Source organism: Juglans microcarpa x Juglans regia, chromosome 8D, assembly GCF_004785595.1.
Source record: "Juglans microcarpa x Juglans regia isolate MS1-56 chromosome 8D, Jm3101_v1.0, whole genome shotgun sequence".
Taxonomy (NCBI): domain Eukaryota; kingdom Viridiplantae; phylum Streptophyta; class Magnoliopsida; order Fagales; family Juglandaceae; genus Juglans; species Juglans microcarpa x Juglans regia.
The window spans coordinates 2700720-2722006 of record NC_054608.1 but is presented as its reverse complement, the minus strand read 5'-3'; the positions used below and the strand labels follow the sequence as shown (position 1 = coordinate 2722006).

General features: G+C 33.6%; 2 protein-coding genes and 1 long non-coding RNA gene across 3 annotated transcripts; all 3 read right to left on the bottom strand.

The window, feature by feature from the left end:
- Positions 1 to 8: 8 nt before the first annotated feature.
- Positions 9 to 1824, bottom strand: LOC121243171. The gene is made up of 2 exons (XR_005936071.1): positions 1696 to 1824; positions 9 to 255 (listed from the first exon to the last, which is right to left on the bottom strand). It is a non-coding gene; the product is annotated as an uncharacterized LOC121243171 (long non-coding RNA).
- A 374-nt stretch (positions 1825 to 2198) lies between these two features.
- On the bottom strand, positions 2199 to 3203 carry LOC121243131. Its single transcript, XM_041141197.1, has one exon. The coding sequence runs from the start codon at positions 3201 to 3203 to the stop codon at positions 2199 to 2201; it is 1005 nt and encodes a 334-aa protein (XP_040997131.1).
- Positions 3204 to 15691: 12488 nt separating this feature from the next.
- LOC121243129 lies at positions 15692 to 16594 on the bottom strand. The gene has a single exon (XM_041141196.1). The coding sequence runs from the start codon at positions 16592 to 16594 to the stop codon at positions 15692 to 15694; it is 903 nt and encodes a 300-aa protein (XP_040997130.1).
- Positions 16595 to 21287: the final 4693 nt, after the last annotated feature.

Sequence of the window (21287 nt, the reverse complement as noted above, 5' to 3'; positions counted from 1 at the left end):
TGTGTGTGTGTGTGTGTGTGTGTAAATATACCTTAACACTCCCAAGCGATCACCCCACCATTAACCTGGAATCCGGTTCCGGTAAATTGGTGGAATTTATGGGAAATAGTCTTAATCTGTGTGCTGTGCGGAAAGTGGAAGGGAGAAGGTTGCAGAGATGCGAAGGAAGCTCTTTTGCTCTTGAAATGGGCACCGACTGCTTGCAGGTGAGCGGGAATCCAGTGCTATGCATTATAACGATTGTTGACTTGTATCCTATTTAATGGCGGTTGGATCAGAAACACATAGCTAATTAACGGTGACTTGATAGATTGGTAACTTTTTTGGCAGATATTTTTTGGGGAGATTAATGTGGTTTGAATTTTATTATATATCGGTTACTATTCATTTCATATTTTATAATTTTATTTTATTTTATTTTATTTTTATAAATTATGAAATATTTTTTATAAAATATGAGATATGGAATAGTGAATGGTGATTAATAAAAATAATTATTTTTTTTCTTAATTTGTAATTCAAAACTATATAAAATATCATTTTAAATTATAAAATATTATTTTTTGTATAATTTATATCATAAGTCAAGGTACAACTATTGTCTTTATATTACTTGTTATAAGGAAAATTTTATACACTACATTTATGTCTCACTTTTATCTCATTATGATGAGATATTATTGACCATCGATTTTTAAATTTCTTTTTTGAAAAATAAAAATTATTTAAGAGTGATAAAAGTACTATATTTTACATATTGAGACGAAAGTAGAGATTCAATCCCAAAATTTATTTAAAATTAGACTGATTATACATCTAAATATGAGTACGGTGTATAACATTACTTATCAAATAAATGTGTAAAAAATATTAAGATTTAGTTGTTTAAGATGTAAGAAAAAAACAATAAATTTATTAATGTATTGGGGGATTTTAAAAAGTTGTGATATTTTAAGGTATAAAATGTAATCTTATATTTATTTATTAAATAATATATGCCTTTTATAAAAAGAGTAAATTTCAAGCCAAAACAAAAAAGTATTCTTCTTTTAGAGTCTTCTCTTCAATAATTCTGTTTTGTAGTTGATCAGCTCGAGCGTCAGCGATGATGTTTGCATTCACAAACTCGTGAGTCGTGACAAAAACGTCAGTTTACCTAACTCAAAATAAATAAATAAGTGCAGAAATTTATAATTATTCTAAAGACTACAAATTCTAAACGTCATTAATTAAAAAAAAATTGACTTTTATTTTTAGAATAATGTTAGATATATAAAAATCTATATTATATATTTGAAAAATAGTGCTATCTACTATTAAAAAATACATTTTTTTTATATAAATATCATATTTATTTACATTTAAAAAAAATAGACGAGAAATGTCCACCTAGACTCATCAATTATTTTCCTTATCTTTGAGGCATGACTCTAGATTTTGTATAGGCAGGTTTGTAAAAAAATAAATAGACATGACCTAAAATAATGATATTCTCCTAACTAATTAAATATTTTATAAAAATAAGTTCTATTTTAAAAACAAAATTGAAAAAATTGTATTTTTCTCATTACTCTTTTATCCCTATCTCATTTTATACAATAAAATCCAAATAATAATTTCATATACTCAACTTGAGTTGTACGTTGATTCAATATTCCACAGTTAGCCATAAGAGTGGACCAGCCTAGCTATTACCTGTAGCTTTATTTGTTTTCCTGCTTAATAATATTGACCCCAGACCCCAAATTCCAAGTCAACCAACCTCATTTCATACGCATTGACCATTCCAACAAAATACCTACCAATTTAAAAATGAAATAAAAAATAAATAGTTTAATCATAAAGAAATTTTATAAAAGATAAATATTATAATCACAAAAGAATTACATAAAAATAATTTCACAAACTAACGTAATAACTTATTTTTATTATAAAATAGATCTAATAAATTATATAAAATTACGTCAGTTTGTGGGATTGTATAATCTTTTTATGCCCGTAGGACTTCCCTAACAAAAAGCACTTGAATCTCTTAAATAGATTAAGCAACAAAAAATTCATTAGAAAATCGGTTTACATTACAGACCGTAGCTTCAACTTATGTCAAAAGATCGAAGTAGTGCATAATTATTTAACTGCAGAATAATTTATGGCGAACAGCACCATATAGCAGATGTTATGATGGCACTCTCCCTCCATCAAACGTAGAGATGTTCAAGCTGAACATCCTTGGACTTCAAAGGAACATATTCTCCAATATAATAGCCAGCAAGGTGATCTGAGAGAGCCGACTTGTCGATGTTTTCATGGTGGTAGGATTTGCAGACGAAGTAGATCACCGTCCGGAGGACAAACCCGAGCAGGAGCAACATGAAAAGTAACACCAAACAGATAATCCCATAGGCAAACCTGCTTGCTGCGCCCAATGATCCACAATGCACAACAAGCATCTGAAATGATATTTGTATGCCAAACTGACAGAGGCCGAGTAGCAATACTATGAAGGTGGCCACCCACATCTTGCCCTTTAGCAGTGCCCTGCTCTTTCTCAGGGCATGAAAACCCCATGTGTCTTCCAACACGGTCACAACGTTGGCTAATTGCCAAACTATGGACAAGTATACCAAACCCGCCATGTAAAGCACCAAAGGAACATAAACCAGAGATAAAAACTTGATGTTGATTAAAATGATGAAAGTTATGGATACAAACAAGATCAAAGCAGCAACTATGTTGTATGCGAAGTAAGCAAGGAAAGTACATAAGAAGGTGAGCATAAGCCGCTTCCAAACCTTAGGGACAACGCTCATGACCTTCTTGAACGTTACTTCACGGCCGGTGTAGATGCAAGCGATGGTGTAAACCACGGCGGAGGTGGTGAGAAGGGAGAAGATAAGGGAGAAGATGAGGTAGGCAGCTTTGACGAGCCACAAAGTGATTAATTCAGATCTGAGGATGTCTGAGAGCCTTTGGTATCTAAAAGTTCCCGTTTTGGTTTCACCCAAAACTATCTCGTTGTGGATGATCTTTGAGGAGAGGACCTCGGAGACTTCCATGTGAGCCAATAATATGAAAGATAAAGGGAGGACTAAGGCCAGGGTGATATGGCTGAAGACTTTCCTCCATGAATAGATGATATTGTAGGCTTCTCTACAGACACCAAAGAAGCCAAGATATTGCATGTCTTCTTGCTCCATATCCATGGTAATTAATCCCTTTCTTTGAATGCAGTTCTAATTTTTGGAGAGATGAGGTACTAAAGATAAGAAGAAAATGGAGAATTTGTAATTGGGAGGAAGAGATTAATGGTCTTGCATGTGGGAAGGGGTATATATATATAGAAAATTAAAATCGAGACTTTTCTTTGTATCGCTTTTAAAATAAATAAATAATCTCACGGTCTCCTTTTTCATATCTGAAATTAATAGAAAGAAAAATGTTAGGATATTGTTTAGTTTTATTTTTTATTGTAATCGTTTATGTATTTAAATTTTTTATTTAACGATTGAAAAAGTGATTTTTAGTGTATCAGTATATATATATTTTTTTAAAAATATTTAGAAAACAAAAAAATAAAATATAAAATTTATTTTAATAAGCACGACCAGGTCAAACATCACTCAAATTTAAGAAAGAAAATATCTAGCTTGGAAAGAAAGTCATGTGGCCGCGAAGAGGACAAAGTCACACAGTCAATTTAAGCAACTCTTGTTATACGCCCAATCAAAAATTGAGATATTAAATATGTCACCGAGCTCATGGAGGGGTTCGGCGTACGCGTGAACGAAGTGAAAAGTAATTATATTATTTACTTTATTTAATTAAATATTTTATATATTAAATTTATTTATTAAAAAAAATCTAATTCACATTTGAGTGAAGTGTTAAAATATAAAATGAATAATAAAATTTATCACTTTTATTAATTTAAATTTTTTAAATAAGTATTGATATATAATTGAAGTCGTCGAAATAAATGTTTAATAAATATTGTATAACTCATTTTCTGTATTGACTTTGAAAAATGACGTAGATAATCATTTTAAAAATTTTATTTTAAATTAAGGTATTTGTATGAAATAATAAGACTTCTATAATGATTTTATAAGTTATTTTTATTGAAATAACTCATATTTCATATGAATATTCTTCATTTAAAATAAAGTTAAAAAATGACGGTACCTTTTTCGTAGCTCTCCATAACTTCAGTTGGATCTTGATCATACACATTTGTTTTAGGGAAGAAACTTTCGGAGTTGACTGGCCTAGCTACTACCCATGGCTTTATACCCATGCCTTGTGGCCAAAGAAACATTTATTTGTTGGAAAATTCTCCAGTCACAAATTATATAAAAATAATTTTATAAATTAATATAATTTGATATGGTTTGTCAAATTGTAAAATTATTTTTATTATAAAATAAATCTAATAGATCAAATGTAATCACGTCAATTTATAAAATTATTTTGTGTAATTTTTTTATACATGTAATAGTACTCTTATTTGTTTTGCTCCTCATGAATATTACTAGGGAGAGGGATTGTAACTAGGTTTTAATATTGACCAACCATCCCCAATTCATACGCATTAACCACTCAAACAAAAGGGCTAGTAATTCAGAAACAAAAAGAAAACGTTTGAAAATTACAAACAGGTGGGAGTGTATGTTTGGGACTGCGATGGATAATATAACTTTTAATTTTAGAACAGGGTGTGTTTGGCAAGTGAGAGTACTGAGTACTTGAGGTACTCTCACTACTATTCTTTACTTTATTATTACTTTTTACCTACTTTTCTACTATTCATTACTTTTTACATACTTTTTAATATTTTATTGTTACTTTTTCACTACTATTCACAAACATTCTCAACACTTTTCAGGTATTCTCACTATCCAAACGTAGCCTTAGTTATAAATATTAAGTAATAAGCTCTAATATTAAAAAGTTATTTACTGTTTAGTAACCATATATTTAAAACAATTTTAAACATGTTATATTTGTTTAAAAACAATATAAAAAAATATTTTTTTTTTAGATAAAGATGACACAAGTCATTTGATTTTTAAAAATCAGTGGTTCAAATCCCAAATACATCTAGAGGGGGTGAATGTGTATTTTCAAATTTCATTAGATTATTTAAAATCAATAATCAATCATTCAACCAATCAACCAATCAATCATAGGAAATTATCAACATAGAGATTTTGGTCATGAAATAGAAACTCATTTAAAAAAAATATTCAAAATTTAAAATTACTTTGAGTGTAAGTCACCACTTAAAATCTACTATACAAAGGTTATTTGTTACAATCAATTTAAAAACACTTACAAAATCATTGAAGTAACTAAATCTAAATTGTAACACCACGAGTATCCCACTCAATCTCTACACCATGACATCTCTGGACCACCGGCATTTCTATAGTCTCACCACGAGCACCAATTCGATCTCTGCACCCAGGCAACTCTAGAAATCCTTCCAGCCAAAGAACATCTTCACACTAATGAACTCAACAATACTCGAATATGGGCACAATATGATATAGATCTTTTTATCAAGAGATAACTGATCTTCAAAGCACAATGATTTTCCTTATAATATTCTCTCATCTAAAGAATATTAATTTATACATAATTGAGTTAACTTTCAAACGACTCCAATATCATCTCAATAAGATATGGTGATAAAACGTTATGACTAATTTACTACGAATAGGTCGACCTCATCAAATCTTGCCAATTTATAATCTTTTGACCCAGTCTAAATTGGAATCTGAAGATCCTTGTGAAATATGAATTTATAGATAATTGAGTTATATTTCTTATGACATCAATGTCACCTCAATCAGATATGGGAATCAAAAGTTATGACCAATTTACTCCAGCTAAGTCGATCTTATAAGATCTTACAAATTTGTAATCTTTGCACTTTTTGTTCCAATTGTAACATAGACTCTACTCAACATATTTACAACTTAAGAAGTGCTACCGCTACATAAAAATCCAACAAAACTAATACTACAAACTTACGTGATTTCATATGATATATTAGATTTACTTTACACAATAAAACTAATTTTACAATCTAACGTACCACATCAAATCCCATCAGTCCGGAAATTTACTTTTGTATGATCTTTTTGTGGCTAAAATATTTCTCTTACAACTCAATTGGACTAAGTTTTTTTATAAGAACATGCTAACATATTATTTTTATACTTAAAAATTTCTTTAAAATTATGAACATATCCTTTATAGAAATCAAATCTTAATCAAATAATAACGAAAACATTCTAATAGGATTTTTAGTAAATGCTATGAATTTTTTTTTTCAATGATGCATATGTGAAATAACAATACAATCAATATTCATAGGCAAAGGGTAAAGTAGTAATTATGTGAAAGTAGTATGAATATTTTTGTCTATTGATAATTTTCTTTAAAATTAAAACTATGTTTTGCATTATTCAGAATAAAAATGCTGGAGGTAGTCGGCTGGTGCAAGCGCGGGGCAAACAACACTGACGTGGAAAAAACAAAACGACGCCGTTTTAATTTTATTAAGTTTTCCCCCATTTCCCCACCCTCATTCTCTCCAAGTTTCGACCCCTCTTCTGTGTTTCTCCTTCTCCAAGACCTCTCTATGTTGCTTCGACCCCTCCCCCCTTTCTCTCCCAACTGCCCCTTTTGTCCGTCCTCAAGGCATAATCTGTATGACACTCAAGAAATTTCTCTTCCTCGAAGCCCCTGCTACCCCTTCCATCCTTCCTCTCTGTGTTTCGAAGACCCTAAAGTTATATTTCTCTCCAGCGAAGCCCCTTCCTTCCTCTCTGTGTTTTGAAACACTCGAAGCCATTCCATTTCCCTTCATCACGAGTTCTTACCTCTCACGAAAGATGACCCAGTAGACCTCCCTCATTCCTAACCCAAACCCAGCCGATTTCCCTTCATCTCGAAGCCCTAACCCTAACTCTAACCCTAACCAGCCCCTTTCCCTCATCCCGAAACCCTAACCCTAACACTAACTTTAGCCCATTTCCCTTCATCTCGAAACCCTAACCTTAAATCTAACTCGAACTCTAACCAGCCCATTTCCTTCATCCCGAAACCCTAACCCTAACCCAGCCTTTTTCCCTTCATCCCGAAACCCTAATCCTAGAAGAAGGTGATCAAGGCATAAGGAAGACACTCGCCCCTGTCTGGTCGAAGTGGAAGGCAAGTACATATCCTTTTGTATTATGCATTATTTTCTTAGTTTGTTATTTGCTTTTGTTTTACTTTTCAACTATTTTAGTTTGGAGTTTTTTCTGGTGATGATTCTTATTTAATCTTCTGTAATGAAGGAGTGGTATGGTTAATGGCCTCGAAAGAGGAATTACTAGGCTGAGACATAATTTGTATGACCAAATAAATCCCAACAGAGATGAGACCAAAATAGTAGCTTAGTAATTGTGTATTTGTTATTCTAGATACCTTAAAACATGCTCTTGTTTAATCTTCTGTAATGAAGGAGTGGTATGGTTAATGGTCTCGAAAGAGAAATTACTAGGCTGAGGCATAATCTATATGACCAAATAAATCACAAAAGTGATGAGACCAAAATAGTAGCTTAGTAGTTGTGTATTTATTATTCTAGATACCTTAAAACATGATCTTGTTTAATCTTATGTAACGAAGGAGTGGTATGGTTAATGGCCTCGAAAGAGGAATTACTAGGTTGAGGCATAATCTGTATGACCAAATAAATCACAACAGAGATGAGACCAAAATAGTAGCTTAGTAATTGTGTATTTATTATTCTAGATAGCTTAAAACATGCTCTTGTTTAATCTTCTGAATTTGTAACTTAATTTTAGCATTAATAAGCAAGAAAAGTCTTTCATTTCGATAACTCATTATGACAATAATGTATGTGTACTAAAGAGCCTAAATTCGTGCAACTACAACATGAATTATTCTGTGGTTTTTTAAAAACTGTTGACTCATGTGAAACTGGACCCAACTTCAAATTTGGTTTGGAAAACTTTGTCTTGGACCCAACTTCAAACTTGGTTTGGAAAACTTTGTCTAAGTTTGTTCTTTCTATGAAGAACAAGTCATAATACAAATTATGACGTCTTTGATCTTTCCAATATTGTAGTTTTTTCTCACCTTGATATAATGGGCACACATGTTAGTGAATTACACCCACTTCTAGAGGCGCGCAAGATAAATAATATGAGTATCTTTGGGAAAGTACAAATAACTTGCAAAAAATAAGAAATAATTTTTTACAAGTTATTATTCTGAGAAAAAATACAGTGTAATTCTGTTTCTAGAAAAAACTGCTACTTTGTTTATTCAATCCTATGGATGATTTAAAAATTACTAAATGGAATTTCATCTCTGCTACTTTGCTAACATTTTCTGATTTTATGTTTTCTATTGCTTGATTGACCATTTATTTCTGCTTGATTTTTGTAACTGATGATTTATTGGGAACTCCTAGAGGATTGGTTTATGTGTGTCTTTTGATATGTGTGTCTTTCTATTGTGATTCTGGTTGATCTTAGAATGTCATCATCATCACTGTCTTCTTCATCCTTTGGCAAACGTACTTTGGCTCCTCCGTTGTGCTTTTGTGAAGTTGAAGCTATATTGAGATACTCAAATACTAAGGCAAATTCAGGACGACCCTTCTTAGGGTGTCTAAAGTACAACACAAAGTAATGTAACATGTTTATTAGATTGCTTAATATTATGTACATCTAACATTTTTTATATGTATGTGCAAATATTAGGGATTATCTTATTGTAAATATTTTAAGTGGGCAAATAGTAATGAATACATAGAGCTACAAGAATATGCAAATGAACTGTCAATGAATGAGGAAGAGCACGAAAAGAGACTTTTCGATGTCGAAATCCAAGTAACTGAGCTCTGTAAGATAGTAGACGAAATTAAGAAGAGAGATGGTGCTATATAGTAGAAATGAGGAGGTTTAGAAAAAAGAGTTGGTGCTTCTTGAGATAGAAGCCGTCCTAAGGGATTCATGTACGCTATCCCATGTGTAATTAGATTTGTATAACTAAGTGCTATGAGTTATTTAGAGAACTGATTTGTAGTTTAGTCTGAATGGGTAGTGGTTTGCTTTATTGTATAATTAAAATGTTTGTATAACCAACTTCCATGAGAATTGAATAGAATATGACAAGAATTTCCAACCCAGGAATTGTGGTTTGATCTTTAATGGCGACAAAAGCAATATACAATTTTACATGACCATTGGGTCCTCACAATTAGTTGAACAAGTTATTTTACTTGACGCTACTTGAAGTTATATTAATGTCACTTATGGGAACTAGGAAAAAGTCCTGTAATTTTTGGATCTCTGATTAGAGATGGCCGTGTTGGAGCAATTGAACTACCAAACTCTTGTAAATGAACCTATTGGCCTTTAGGCAATGCATTATCACTACCAAACACACGTAAATGAACCTATTGGCCTAATGACAATGCGTTATCACTACCAATATCATCCTATGACAAGATATCACATTCCTTAATACCATTTGACCTAATTAAGAACTAGGAATATAAAATAATTACAACCGCATCTATTTCCAAAAATAATTGAAAATATTATCACTTTCCAAGCTTTCTTAATATAAAATAATTACAAAATCTTTCTTCCTCAAAAATATTTGGAAATACTATCACTTTTCAATTTTTGTGAATATAAAATAATTACAACACATATCACTTGCCAAGCTTGCTTCCCACAAAAAAATTACAAAACATATAACCACCAAGCTTTATTCTTACAAAAATAATTACAAAAACTATAACCACCAAGCTTTCTTCTTACAAAATTAATTACAAAACAAATCACTTGCCAAGCTTGCAAAACTTAAAATTCAACCTTCTTGCACCGGTTGTCATCCATTAGAACCCAGGGAGGTCCCATTGTGCGCTATCCAACCCAAAAAAATCTGCTAGAACTAATATGCAAATATTAATGATATTAATGTCATCTAAATATTACAATTAGTAGATACAAAGTTTAGAAATGTTACACTTTCTTGGCTACCAATCATTGTTTCTCGATGCTGGGTTCTACTACTGTCAAATACTGAGCTTTCTAGAATAGACTGTTTATAAATAACAAAATTCTTAGTAAATATTAATAGCTAGACAAGTTACCATCTCAACTTTCCACATGATTAGCATTGATCACAATACGAATATGGACCAATAATAATGGGGACAAAATCATTGTTTGATTGATAAATAGATCTATTTTTGATACCTACACTTGTCCGGGATTGGTTATATCCATATCTGATGGTCCAAATAAATTCTTGCGCGCGCCCATGGCTGGTGTATCTCCTTCTGGTGTATTTCCTTCTCGCTAATAATAAAGTAACAAGTAAAATTTTCTTTGTTCTAAGTTTACATTATAAATCTTATACACATTCATACGTTTATTTTTAATTCTCCCAATGGTAAAACATTCACCTGTTTGCATTTCCTTTTGACTTGTACTTTCTTTTGTTTGACTTTAACCTTTCACATGTCTGTCTCCATCCTGGATGCTCTTCTCAGAGATATGAGTCTTCCTTTCCCTCTGACAACAAGTGGACTCTTGACTTGTTGTGCACTACTAACTGCAGTTTTGTCCTCTATTATAAAACCAGCATTCGAACCTGCTATGGGCAAAGAATTGTTAAATAGGACATCATTCAGTCATCGAAATTAAGTAGTTATAAAGAACTAAACCAGATTAATAGATTTTAAAATTCATCGCCTTCGAACATGTTTGGGTCAAAGATAAGTTGCGTGTATGCTCGCGATAACATTAAGTCATCTCATATATCCTCTGCTTTGCATCTTTGAATTGCTCATTAGAATCTGCTACATAAGTTATCATCCCATAACACATATTCAAAAGAATTGAATATCTATTACCATTTGGCCTTTGATCCCTTGCGTCATAGCTATTACGAATTATCGTGTATCTCCTCTTGATGTACTTCCTCCATCGGTCTAGAATGTACCGAACTGGCAATAATTTTATACCGTTAGATTTGAATACGGCCAAAATATGCCTACACAGTATCCCTCTCATTTGAAATAACCTACATGAACACTTAGCATTACAATCTTCCACATTAAAGTTCAGTGAATATGTAACCAGTTTAGTGAACTCCTCAATACGAACTTCATCTTCTACCAAATAACTATTCATTACACCATTCAATGTAAGTAGAGATGGATCCAAATCAAGCACACCAATTACTTGCTGCTAAACTTCCCCAAATTTAGCGTTTATGTACAACTCTTGAAATTTCTTTTCAATTGGAGATCTAGATACGCTGGGAATGGCCTGGCTAAATGACTGAAATTTTGCATGATTTTCATTCTCATTTTTCTTCCTCAGCGCACTGTCAAACTGGTCAACAAACTCCTTCAAGTTTGTCTTTGAATGAACATAACCGTAAAAAAAAAAAAATTCACACTCTCGTTGCGCTGAGTTGTACTCATTCAAGCCTAAAAGTAATCTTTTAGGAATACCGGTACCCAATGCTCACGCTCCGCATATAAACTTTTCAACCACGCATTCTCATGTAAGTCGTATGTATTAATAAATACGGTCCAACATTTCTCGAACTCCTCAATAGTTTGTGTGTCGTACACACATTTCATCAATTGAGTTTTTAGCCCATTTCTGTAGGCAGCATCTGAACAAAGCTTCTCAAGGACTTTCTTCAGTATATGCCACAGGCATAATCTATGTCGAGTTTCTGGAAAGACAATAGCAATTGTATTTTTCATTGCTCTGTCTTGATCAATAATAATAGCCTTTGGAGTTATACTGTTCATACACTGCAACTAGGTTTGTAATAGCCATGTAAAGGTCTCCGTGTCCTCACTTTAAATCCACCTAACTCCCAAAAGAATCGACTGCCCGTGGTGGTTTACACCAACAAATGGTGCAAAAGGCATCCCATACCTATTCGTCAGGTATGTGGTGTCGAATGTAACTATATTACCAAAATACTGGTAGGCTGCTCGACTACGTGGATCTGCCCAAAAAATATTCTTTAATCTCCCATCATCGTCTAAATCCATTCATACAAAAAATTCGTTATTCTTTTACTGCATCCTCATAAAATAATCTCGAAGTGCTTTAGCACCACCTGCACCAAGTCATAGATGTCGTGCTTTGTCGATGTAATTGTGACAATTAGTTTCCAAAAATGGGAGATTCTCGAAACCACTTGTGCCAACGATAAAAGATCCGTAACTCTTATTCAGTCAGATGCCAGCTAAGTCGTTTGTGTCTAGGACACTTTAACGGTCTTACTCACTTCTCTGTTACATTGAAAAAAAATGAGATTTTATTTGGCTGAGGCCGTGATTATGTGTATTATAGACTGTTGTCAACCGTATCTTTCCATTCACTCTTAAGACATTAATCCTTGCCTTACAGTCCATTTTTTCCGTCGGACGTGCATTGGTAACATTGGAACCCCTATTCCGGGCCTTCCCTCCCCGTGCACAATCAATGGTGACATATCTGATTTGCCCAAAAAACATTCTTTAACCTCTCACTTCTTTGTGTTATCACCCAAACCCGCATTTTTTTAGCATAATACTTATAATAGCTCAACAAATCTTCAAACGAATTGATCTCCATCCCCAATTTTGGCTCCTCAATGATATCATCACCATCCAGTGATGGCACCACCTGTGGTGTATCCGTAGTGCCATCGTCAGTTTTCCATTCGTCTGGTCTATCCAACATAATTTCTTCATCAACTCTAGTAGAAGTACATGACGCTTCAGTTTCTAGAAAATCGAGTCTATTTTCTTGACTAACTCTTGCACTCGTTGCGGAGCTTGTAGTGATAAATGGCCTCAGAGGTCCTATCTCATATTGAAATGGGTAACCAACGTTTTGCTTAAAACAAAAGAATGAAAACATTTAAACTGCTTTAAAAATAATTAACTTATAACTAAATGACAAGAACGAAGTTAAAAAACTACCTGAATGTTGCTTCGATTTTTGTTGCCATCTAGATATGGCAGAAGAGCAAGTGACGATGCAGACACTAGTTCAAAGTAACCATGCATGTAATTTGGATAGTTTAGTAGACCAGTTTGAGAGATGTTCTAACATAGTAATAATAATAATAATAATAATAATAATAATAATAATAATAAAGGATGCTAAACATGATTGAGTTGCAATAATTTTTTTAATTATGAAATAACATACTAAATTTGAGGGATTTGAGCTAGATGATGTTAGTGGAGATGGGTGTTCTTCTCATTTTCCCATGCCCTGTTCAAGTTGTTTAATATCCAAGGTCAGTATTTGATAAGTTTTCAAGAAAATTAATTCAATCAACCAAGAGTGAAGACTAATATTGTACATACTTCTTCCAAGAAAAAAAACTGATCAAAATTTGATAAAAATTCAAATAAAATTTACACATGATAGACATGATTGATGCCTTTGTTTGTGGATTACAAAACACCAATGACAACTAATTATGCAAGTTGGAAAACAACTAATTCATGAATATCTTCCTGTCACATCGATCTACTAGAAATTATATATCGATCATCCATTGAATTAATTAAGAGGCTAAAAGAAGGTAGACAAGAAATTAAGTTTAACACTCTTTTTCAAGTTTGAATTGTTGGTGATTCTGGTTGCATGGTTCTCAATTATAATCATCTATTGGCAAACAAGAGTCACATTATAGAGCATAGGCTATTTTTTCAAAATTGAACTAACGTACATGAGGAAATAATAATCTTTCACCCAAGATCATTGTTGATTAATTGGCACTCCTTAGCTAACCAACTCATGCGATATATTCAAAGGGGCAAGCATCATTTTTTTTAAAGGACCACACTGATCAAACTTTACCAACATCAATCTTCAATATTTTTAATATTATTGGGTAACTAATTAATACAATTAATTGTTTTGTATGCGTAGGAAAATAAAAAGATCATTTGAACAATTGTTTTGATGATCTACATATTTACAAACTAGAAAATTAATATTTTCAACCAACAAACCAGAAAATTAATATTTTCAACCAACAATATCTAATCTAAATCACAACATGCTATGGAAGAAAAAAAAAAAAAATCATAACATGCTTAATTGTTTATCAGTGACCAAAACATGTGTGCATATGTTAAAAATTGCAGATTGAAGCAAACATCCAAGATTGATGGAACCTTTTGGTGGTGATGGTATGGGGACGAAGATGACCCACGAAATGCTGACTCACAAAACTGGCCCACGAAGCTGACCCAAAATTCTGGCCCACGAAGCTAACCCAAACCAAGCCCACCAAGTTGACCCAAACGACACTCGGGCTTGACCCACACCAACACAGACCGGCCTTGGGTTAGGTTGACCCACCCAACGTAGTACCCACCCCAATCTTCTGCACCCACAAGAGGAAGGAAGAAGCCCGTTAGATTCTGGATGGACAATTTCCTCTCGCGCACCTTTAGAATGTTTTGGTCTCAGAAGCGGGAAACGAAATGGGTTTTCATCTCTGTTTTCATATTCGTCTTTATTTTTGTTTTTTTTAATATCAATTGACGTCATGCCACGTCAGCCGACTGCACAGCGTCTACATGAGACGACTGTGTGTAGAAAAACAGTATTCAGATCAACACGTTTGAGGAAAAGCGTCAAAATGATGATTTTCCTAAAACAAACTTTTTAGTTTTTTTGAAATATTTTAATTATGTACGGACCTTTATGTGCCAAAAGTCACATTTATTTCGTGCACTAACTAAGCCGCTACTCCTGCCTTGGGACCCGTATCCAGGGAAGGCAAGGTTTTTCTGACTCCCCTCATCCATTAGTGCATCCATTAAGTCAGAAATGCTGTATTCAGAACCTCGTAAATCAAAGCCTTACTAGACTAGATAGGGGGCAAAGAGGAGCTGTGAAATCATTTATCTTTTTTCCTTTTAGCTCCAGAAGCATCCCTGCCTTAAGAAACCTACGCAGTGCTTCGTCGTAGGCTCCAAGTGTGGCTGCTCTTTGAAGTTCCTCGTAGACAAACCTGACATAGTCAGGGTCCTCCTCGTAGGACAAGTAATGGGCCAATAGGGCCTCCTCAGAAGGAGTGGCCGCATAAGCGGTTGTTATCCCCCATTTAAGGGATAACCAAAGGACTAGGAAAGATGGTCCGAAGAATCTCGATAGTAGTTCCATGAACAATCCTTTGCGGGATTGGATTTTTTTGATAGTTAAAACAACAACGATTAATTACTAGTGCTATAAAGCAAGCTCGTATTTTATCTTTGTTACCTTTTCTTAATAATGAGAAACAATTTGAAAGAGGTGAGTCGACCACTAGAACTACTGGTCTTAGAATCAAAAAGAAATAGAATAATTGACAACCAAGTTTTATTATTAAATAACTTTTAAAGCTATTTAAACACTTTTTACTACCCCTAACACAACTCTAAACAAGCCCTAAATAGATTAAGCTACAACAATTAGAACAAACATTATTATATATTACAAAACGTACGTATGTACAGAAAGACAGTACTGATATTACAATGACACTGCAAATTGCTATATACTACAAAACGAAAAAAATCACTTTTCTCCCATTTAATCATAGCAAGCCAATCAAACATAGGGTTGTTTAAGGCTCAAGCTGAACATCGATCCTTGGCCTTCAAAGGAACATACCCTCCATTATAATAGCTTGCAAGGTGATCTGAGAGGGCCGACTTGTCGATGTTTTCCTGGTGGTAGGATTTGCAGACGAAGTAGATCACTGTCAGAAGGACAAGCCCGAACAGGAGCAACATGAAAAGCAAGACCAAACAGATAATCCCGTAGGTAAACCTACTTGCCACGCCCATTAATGATCCACTACTCACAAAAAGCATCTGAAATGATATTTGTATGGCAAAATGACAAAGACCAAGCAGTACAAATATGAAGGTGGCCACCCACATCTTGCCCTTTAGCAGTGCCCTGCTCTTTCTCAGGGCATGAAACCCACATGTGTCTTCCAACACGGTCACAACATTGGCTAATTGCCAAACTATGGACAAATATACAAAACCCGCCACGTAAAAGACCAAAAGAACATAAAACTTGGTATTGATTAGAATGAGGAAAATTGAGGATACAAACAAGATCAAAGCAGCAACTATGTTGTATGCGAAGTAGGAAAGGAAAGTACATAGGAAGGTGAGCATAAGCCGTTTCCAAACCTTAGGGACAACGCTCATGACCTTCTTGAACGATACTTCACGGCCAGTAGTGTAGATACAAGCGACAGTGTAAACCACGGCGGAGGTGGAGAGGAGGTAGAAGATGAGGGAGAAGATGAGGTAGGCCACTTTGAAGAGGCATAAACTTAAAGTGATCTCTTCGGATATAAGGAGCTCGGAGACTTCCATTTGAGCCAAAAAAATGAAAGATAGAGGGAGGACTAAGGCCAAGCTGATCTGGCTGAAGATTTTCTTCCATGAATAGATTATCTTGAAGGCTTCTCTGCAGACACCAAGGGAGCCAAGATATTGCACGTCTTCTTGCTCCATATCCATGATAATTAATTTCTTTCTTTGAATGGAGTTCTTGTTGGAGAGAACAGAGGTGAAGATAAGAAGAAAATTTGTAAGGGAATAATTTGGCAATGGATGATCAGGAAGAGAATGGCGATCTTGGGGGAAGGTATATAAGAACTTGACGTGGACTTTTTCTCATGCATATACAAGCTGATCTATGATCCTAGTTTTCAAACAAACCAGGAAAAGTCAAGACATTTATATTAATGGAGGAAAGAGACAAGTAAATATAAATAATACATGGTGAAAAACGCCATGGATGACCATTATCTAAAGAGTGACGCTTCAATATAATTAATTGGGGCGTGAATTTGTAATGAAATTTACAAGAAAATGTGACCAATATCTTTGAATGAACCACACAAGTTTTTTTTTTTTTCTTTTTTTATAAGCATGAACCAGAAAATTTCATAACATCAGTGCATGCATGCAGTACGTACTTAGATAACATCGGTTTAAATTAGCTAGTGTCCCTTCGATTAAAGCAGAACTACTGCATATATAAGGTTTTCTCAAAATTACAGAAGATCGATCAGCATTATTTTTATCCATTTTTTAGTGTGAAGAATAGTTCAGAATTAATAAGCTCAAAGTAGTGAAGAATTAATAAGCTCAAGAGTAGAAGAAAAAGAATAAGTCAAAATGGCAGTAGTACTAGACGTAAAAAAATTAAAGAAAGAATAAAATGAAACTAAAACGAACAAGATATCAAGATGAAGACTAAGATATCAAGATGAAATATTAAATTAATGTCCTAGCTTATGTTCTACGTGCGCACCAGACGGACGACCTTCCAATATGATTAATTAACTAAAACGAACAATATAGAAACAAAAATACCTACTTGTCACACCCCGGCCCGTACTCGATCGGGAGTACTGAATCCTTTATACTAAAATTCACAAAATATAAAACTTAAATACAATAATCTCCCATCATCGAATATCTCAAAAATTTCTTCCAAACAAAATAAATTAAATACTGGCAAAATTCCTCTTCCTCATGGCTCATACTAATCCACTTATATATGCATGCCACGTGACGTAGTACACTAATCTCACATTTATTTTACAATCCTGTCACGTGCCACCTATTCCAAATTGTCACAACCATCAATTAAGTATGTACCAATACCGCGTGGGAGAGATGGCACAAAAGCCCTATATATATATATATATATATATATATATATCTTCAGACGAAGTAGATCACTGTCACAATGACAATGGCAAATTACCACTATAACCCATGGCAGGGGCCGTAACCAAAGTAAAACAAAATCTTATGCACCAGAGTTTTCATATGCAGATAAATATCATATGATAACAAAGTACTAAGTAGATAAATATCATACGATCAGATAACAATTTCAGGCTTCATATTTACATTTTATGCAGCAAAGGAAGAGAGTACAAAAATTGCTCATGTCTACACCATTCATGATAAAATGTCAAATTTCAAAATTCGATGTAGAAACTAGTGAAAAAAATAACCGAGGTTGTTTTCATAACAAAATCTGAAGGTTTAGTTAGTTTTAAGCAAAGTTTAGCATAAGAGTACTGCTTACCTAGACTTTTTAACTTCTCTAAATCTTTCTAACAATAGTGGCAAGCAAATATCAATTGTCACCAATAAAGTGGGCATGTAACTTGAACATTTACGTGAACCTCTAATTAAGCATGTAATTTGTAATTAAAATCCTAAATACTTTTATAAAGTCTAAAACCATCGTAACCACAAATTTGCTTTAACTTTGAACTAATGAAGTTAAAACTGTAAACCGATCAAACTTCGATTGCTCGACATCGATCCTGACAATTATCGTCACAAAACTCTAACCTTTCGTTGGTCTAAACTCTCATAAATCCATATTCCCCATTAAGTCCATAACAGTACCATGGCCAAATTCAAAGTGCATGACCCATAAAATATGTGAGTGAGAGAGAGAGGGGTTTGGGGTGGTGCAACTTTGGACTGGCCCTTACAATCCCCGATCTCATGAATCAGGTAGTTTATGTGAAGGGTGTGTTGTGAAAAATAATGACAATAAAGTAAAAATAAATAAGAAATAATCAAACAATCAATTACATGATACAAATTTACGTAGTTCGGCAGCGTGCCTACATCCACGAAGCTGCATAGGATTTTATTATATTGATGAATCGTAAGATACACTTTGGGGCGATTTTCACTGTTCAAAATGACCATATTGTACAAAATAAGCATATTTATAGGGTTACACGACTAGAACCCTAATTTTCAATTTTTTATGATATTCACTCGAGTAATGCATCGAGAGCATATCGAGCGAACTCTCTGTCTGGTTTTTGCTTGAGCGCCGAGTCAAGCGACTGACGAGCGAACTCTCTGTCTGAGCTTCGCTCAAGCCCACTGTCGAGCAAGACTTGAGTGGACTTTTTGTCTGATCTTTGCTCGAGCTGAAAGTCGAGCTAACATCGAGTAAACTTTTTGTCTTGGAGCTTCCTGAGTCAATAACAGTTTCAAAAATTTCTTGGCCTAAGTCGAAGTGAACATGGCACATGCCTAATTGGAAATCCATTAAAAAAATCTTAACAAATCATTGTCAAGTCGGATCATCAAGTCAGGCCACCACAACAATAAACCAGACCTCAAAAACCCAACAGGGTGGAGAGAAAGAGAGGAAGGCATAACTTTAGATTCGCAGCTTGCAGAGTCAGGATCACGGTGGCTTCACACTCGCACAACAGGATAGAGGACAAATCTGGTTAGTTGGTGGTTGGTGGTTGGCCCTTCGGCATCAATTGGTCGTTGTATTGAGGATCTGGTCAGAGGATGTTTTTCATGGCTATGGGGATGGGCAGGGTCCAACGATAGCAACCCTAAGTTGAAGATGGGGGTTTCTCGTAAGACTAATACTTGGTACAAGTCTCAAATAGACAAGTCTTATACAAGTTTTTTGTAAAAAAGTGAGTCCCATTAATAAAAAATAGATTTTTTTTACACTTTTTTAAATTGGAGTCTACTTTTTTACAAGAATATGCATAGAGTTTGTACAAATCATTTTTTTTCCATAATGCCATGGGTGAAACAAAAGGTGGAGAGAGAGAGAGGGGAAAGCATTGTGCTGCATGGTTTGTTTTAAAACGTATCCTAAGATAAAATTACGTCGTTTTATTATAAAAAATTATTATTTTTTACATATATATATATATATATATATATATATATATATATCTGGGCGGGCTCAGGTCCAACTTGGCATTGTCCCCTTGCATGTGTTGAAAGCAGGCATTCGCTTGTCCGCCCACCCGACCCAGGTTTGACATGTAGTTCTAGGCGTTTTTCCTTGGGTTTATTTTGTGGACTTTTAAGGACTTTTTTTAACTTAACCGAAAAGGGTTGGACCATTTAATGGGCCTAACCAAATCTTAGGCTTCCCTAAATATTTGTAGACCGAATAATACATTCTAATGGGTCGGATTTGAGTCTAAAGTAAGTTCAAGTTGTCCAATAAATACTTTTGATTTTATAAAAAAATTATTGTACCAACTCTCAATTAAATAGAGCCTATTGATCCATAAATAATAAATGGACTTTAATCAAATTATTAGATTCAATAAAAGCCATTGATGCACCACAATAAGTCTTTGAGGCTCGAGGCTTATTCAAAATTATCCAATAACCCTTGGTTAGGCTTTCCAAAATATTGAACCATTAATACAAATCTAGGCCTAATAATATTATTCATATTTCATCGGTAGAAATATTGAATCAGGTCGTTATAGTACTATTTCATTATTTTGATCTTAAAAAAAATCAAAAAATAAAATACTAACTTTTTATTTCACAAATTAGCCTGTGAGGATTTGCTTGACTTTTATTTATATATGCTCTTTTATATATATATATATATATATATATATATATATATTAATTAGCTTTTGTTATTTCTTTCTAATTTATGAAAGTATTTTATGAACATCGTCATGAATATTTGTTTTCGTTCTATTTTTTATGCAATTATATATTTTATGTAGATCTTCATGAATTGTTAGCTTTAATTTGTTCTCTCTAATTTTTATTTTATTTTTTGCATAAGTTCACCGTCCTCTAGTTGAAATACAAATCCCCTCTACTGTTACTAGTCTTTTTCCGATACAGCCTACATATAGGATAGGATAATTACTTAACATGACTTCATATTATATCATATCATAGATCTAGACATATTTAACTTTACAATCTAGCATACTACATCAAGTTACATCAGTTTGTGAGTTTTACTTTACGTAATCTCTTTATAACTAAAGCATTTCTCTTATAGAATTCAGCCTAGCGTGTCCAATGTTACTTCATAGTACTTTAATTAGGCCGTTCAACATTTAATTAAGGGAAGCCAACTGTCCAACTATGTTCGATATCTTATAACAACCATTGAAAATGTTGGCAAAATTCAAAGGTTAATAGTCTTAACGAGTTTGTATGAGAACTCTCACCAAAAGAAATCAGGTCTTTTTTAGTGCTTAAAATCGTCGCAAATACCCCTATTAATAGCTGCATTTGAGCATTTTCGGCGATTTTTAATTCATTGCATCTTCGACGAAATTAAATTGTCTTTTTTTTTTTTTTTTTTTTTTTTATCAATTGCAGCGATAGGCAAAAATCGTCACAAATGACTACTATT

Coding starts and splice junctions, on each gene's coding strand:
- LOC121243131 (XM_041141197.1), bottom strand. CDS start 3,203: ATGGATATGGAGCAAGAAGACATGCAATATCTTGGCTTCTTTGGTGTC.
- LOC121243129 (XM_041141196.1), bottom strand. CDS start 16,594: ATGGAGCAAGAAGACGTGCAATATCTTGGCTCCCTTGGTGTCTGCAGA.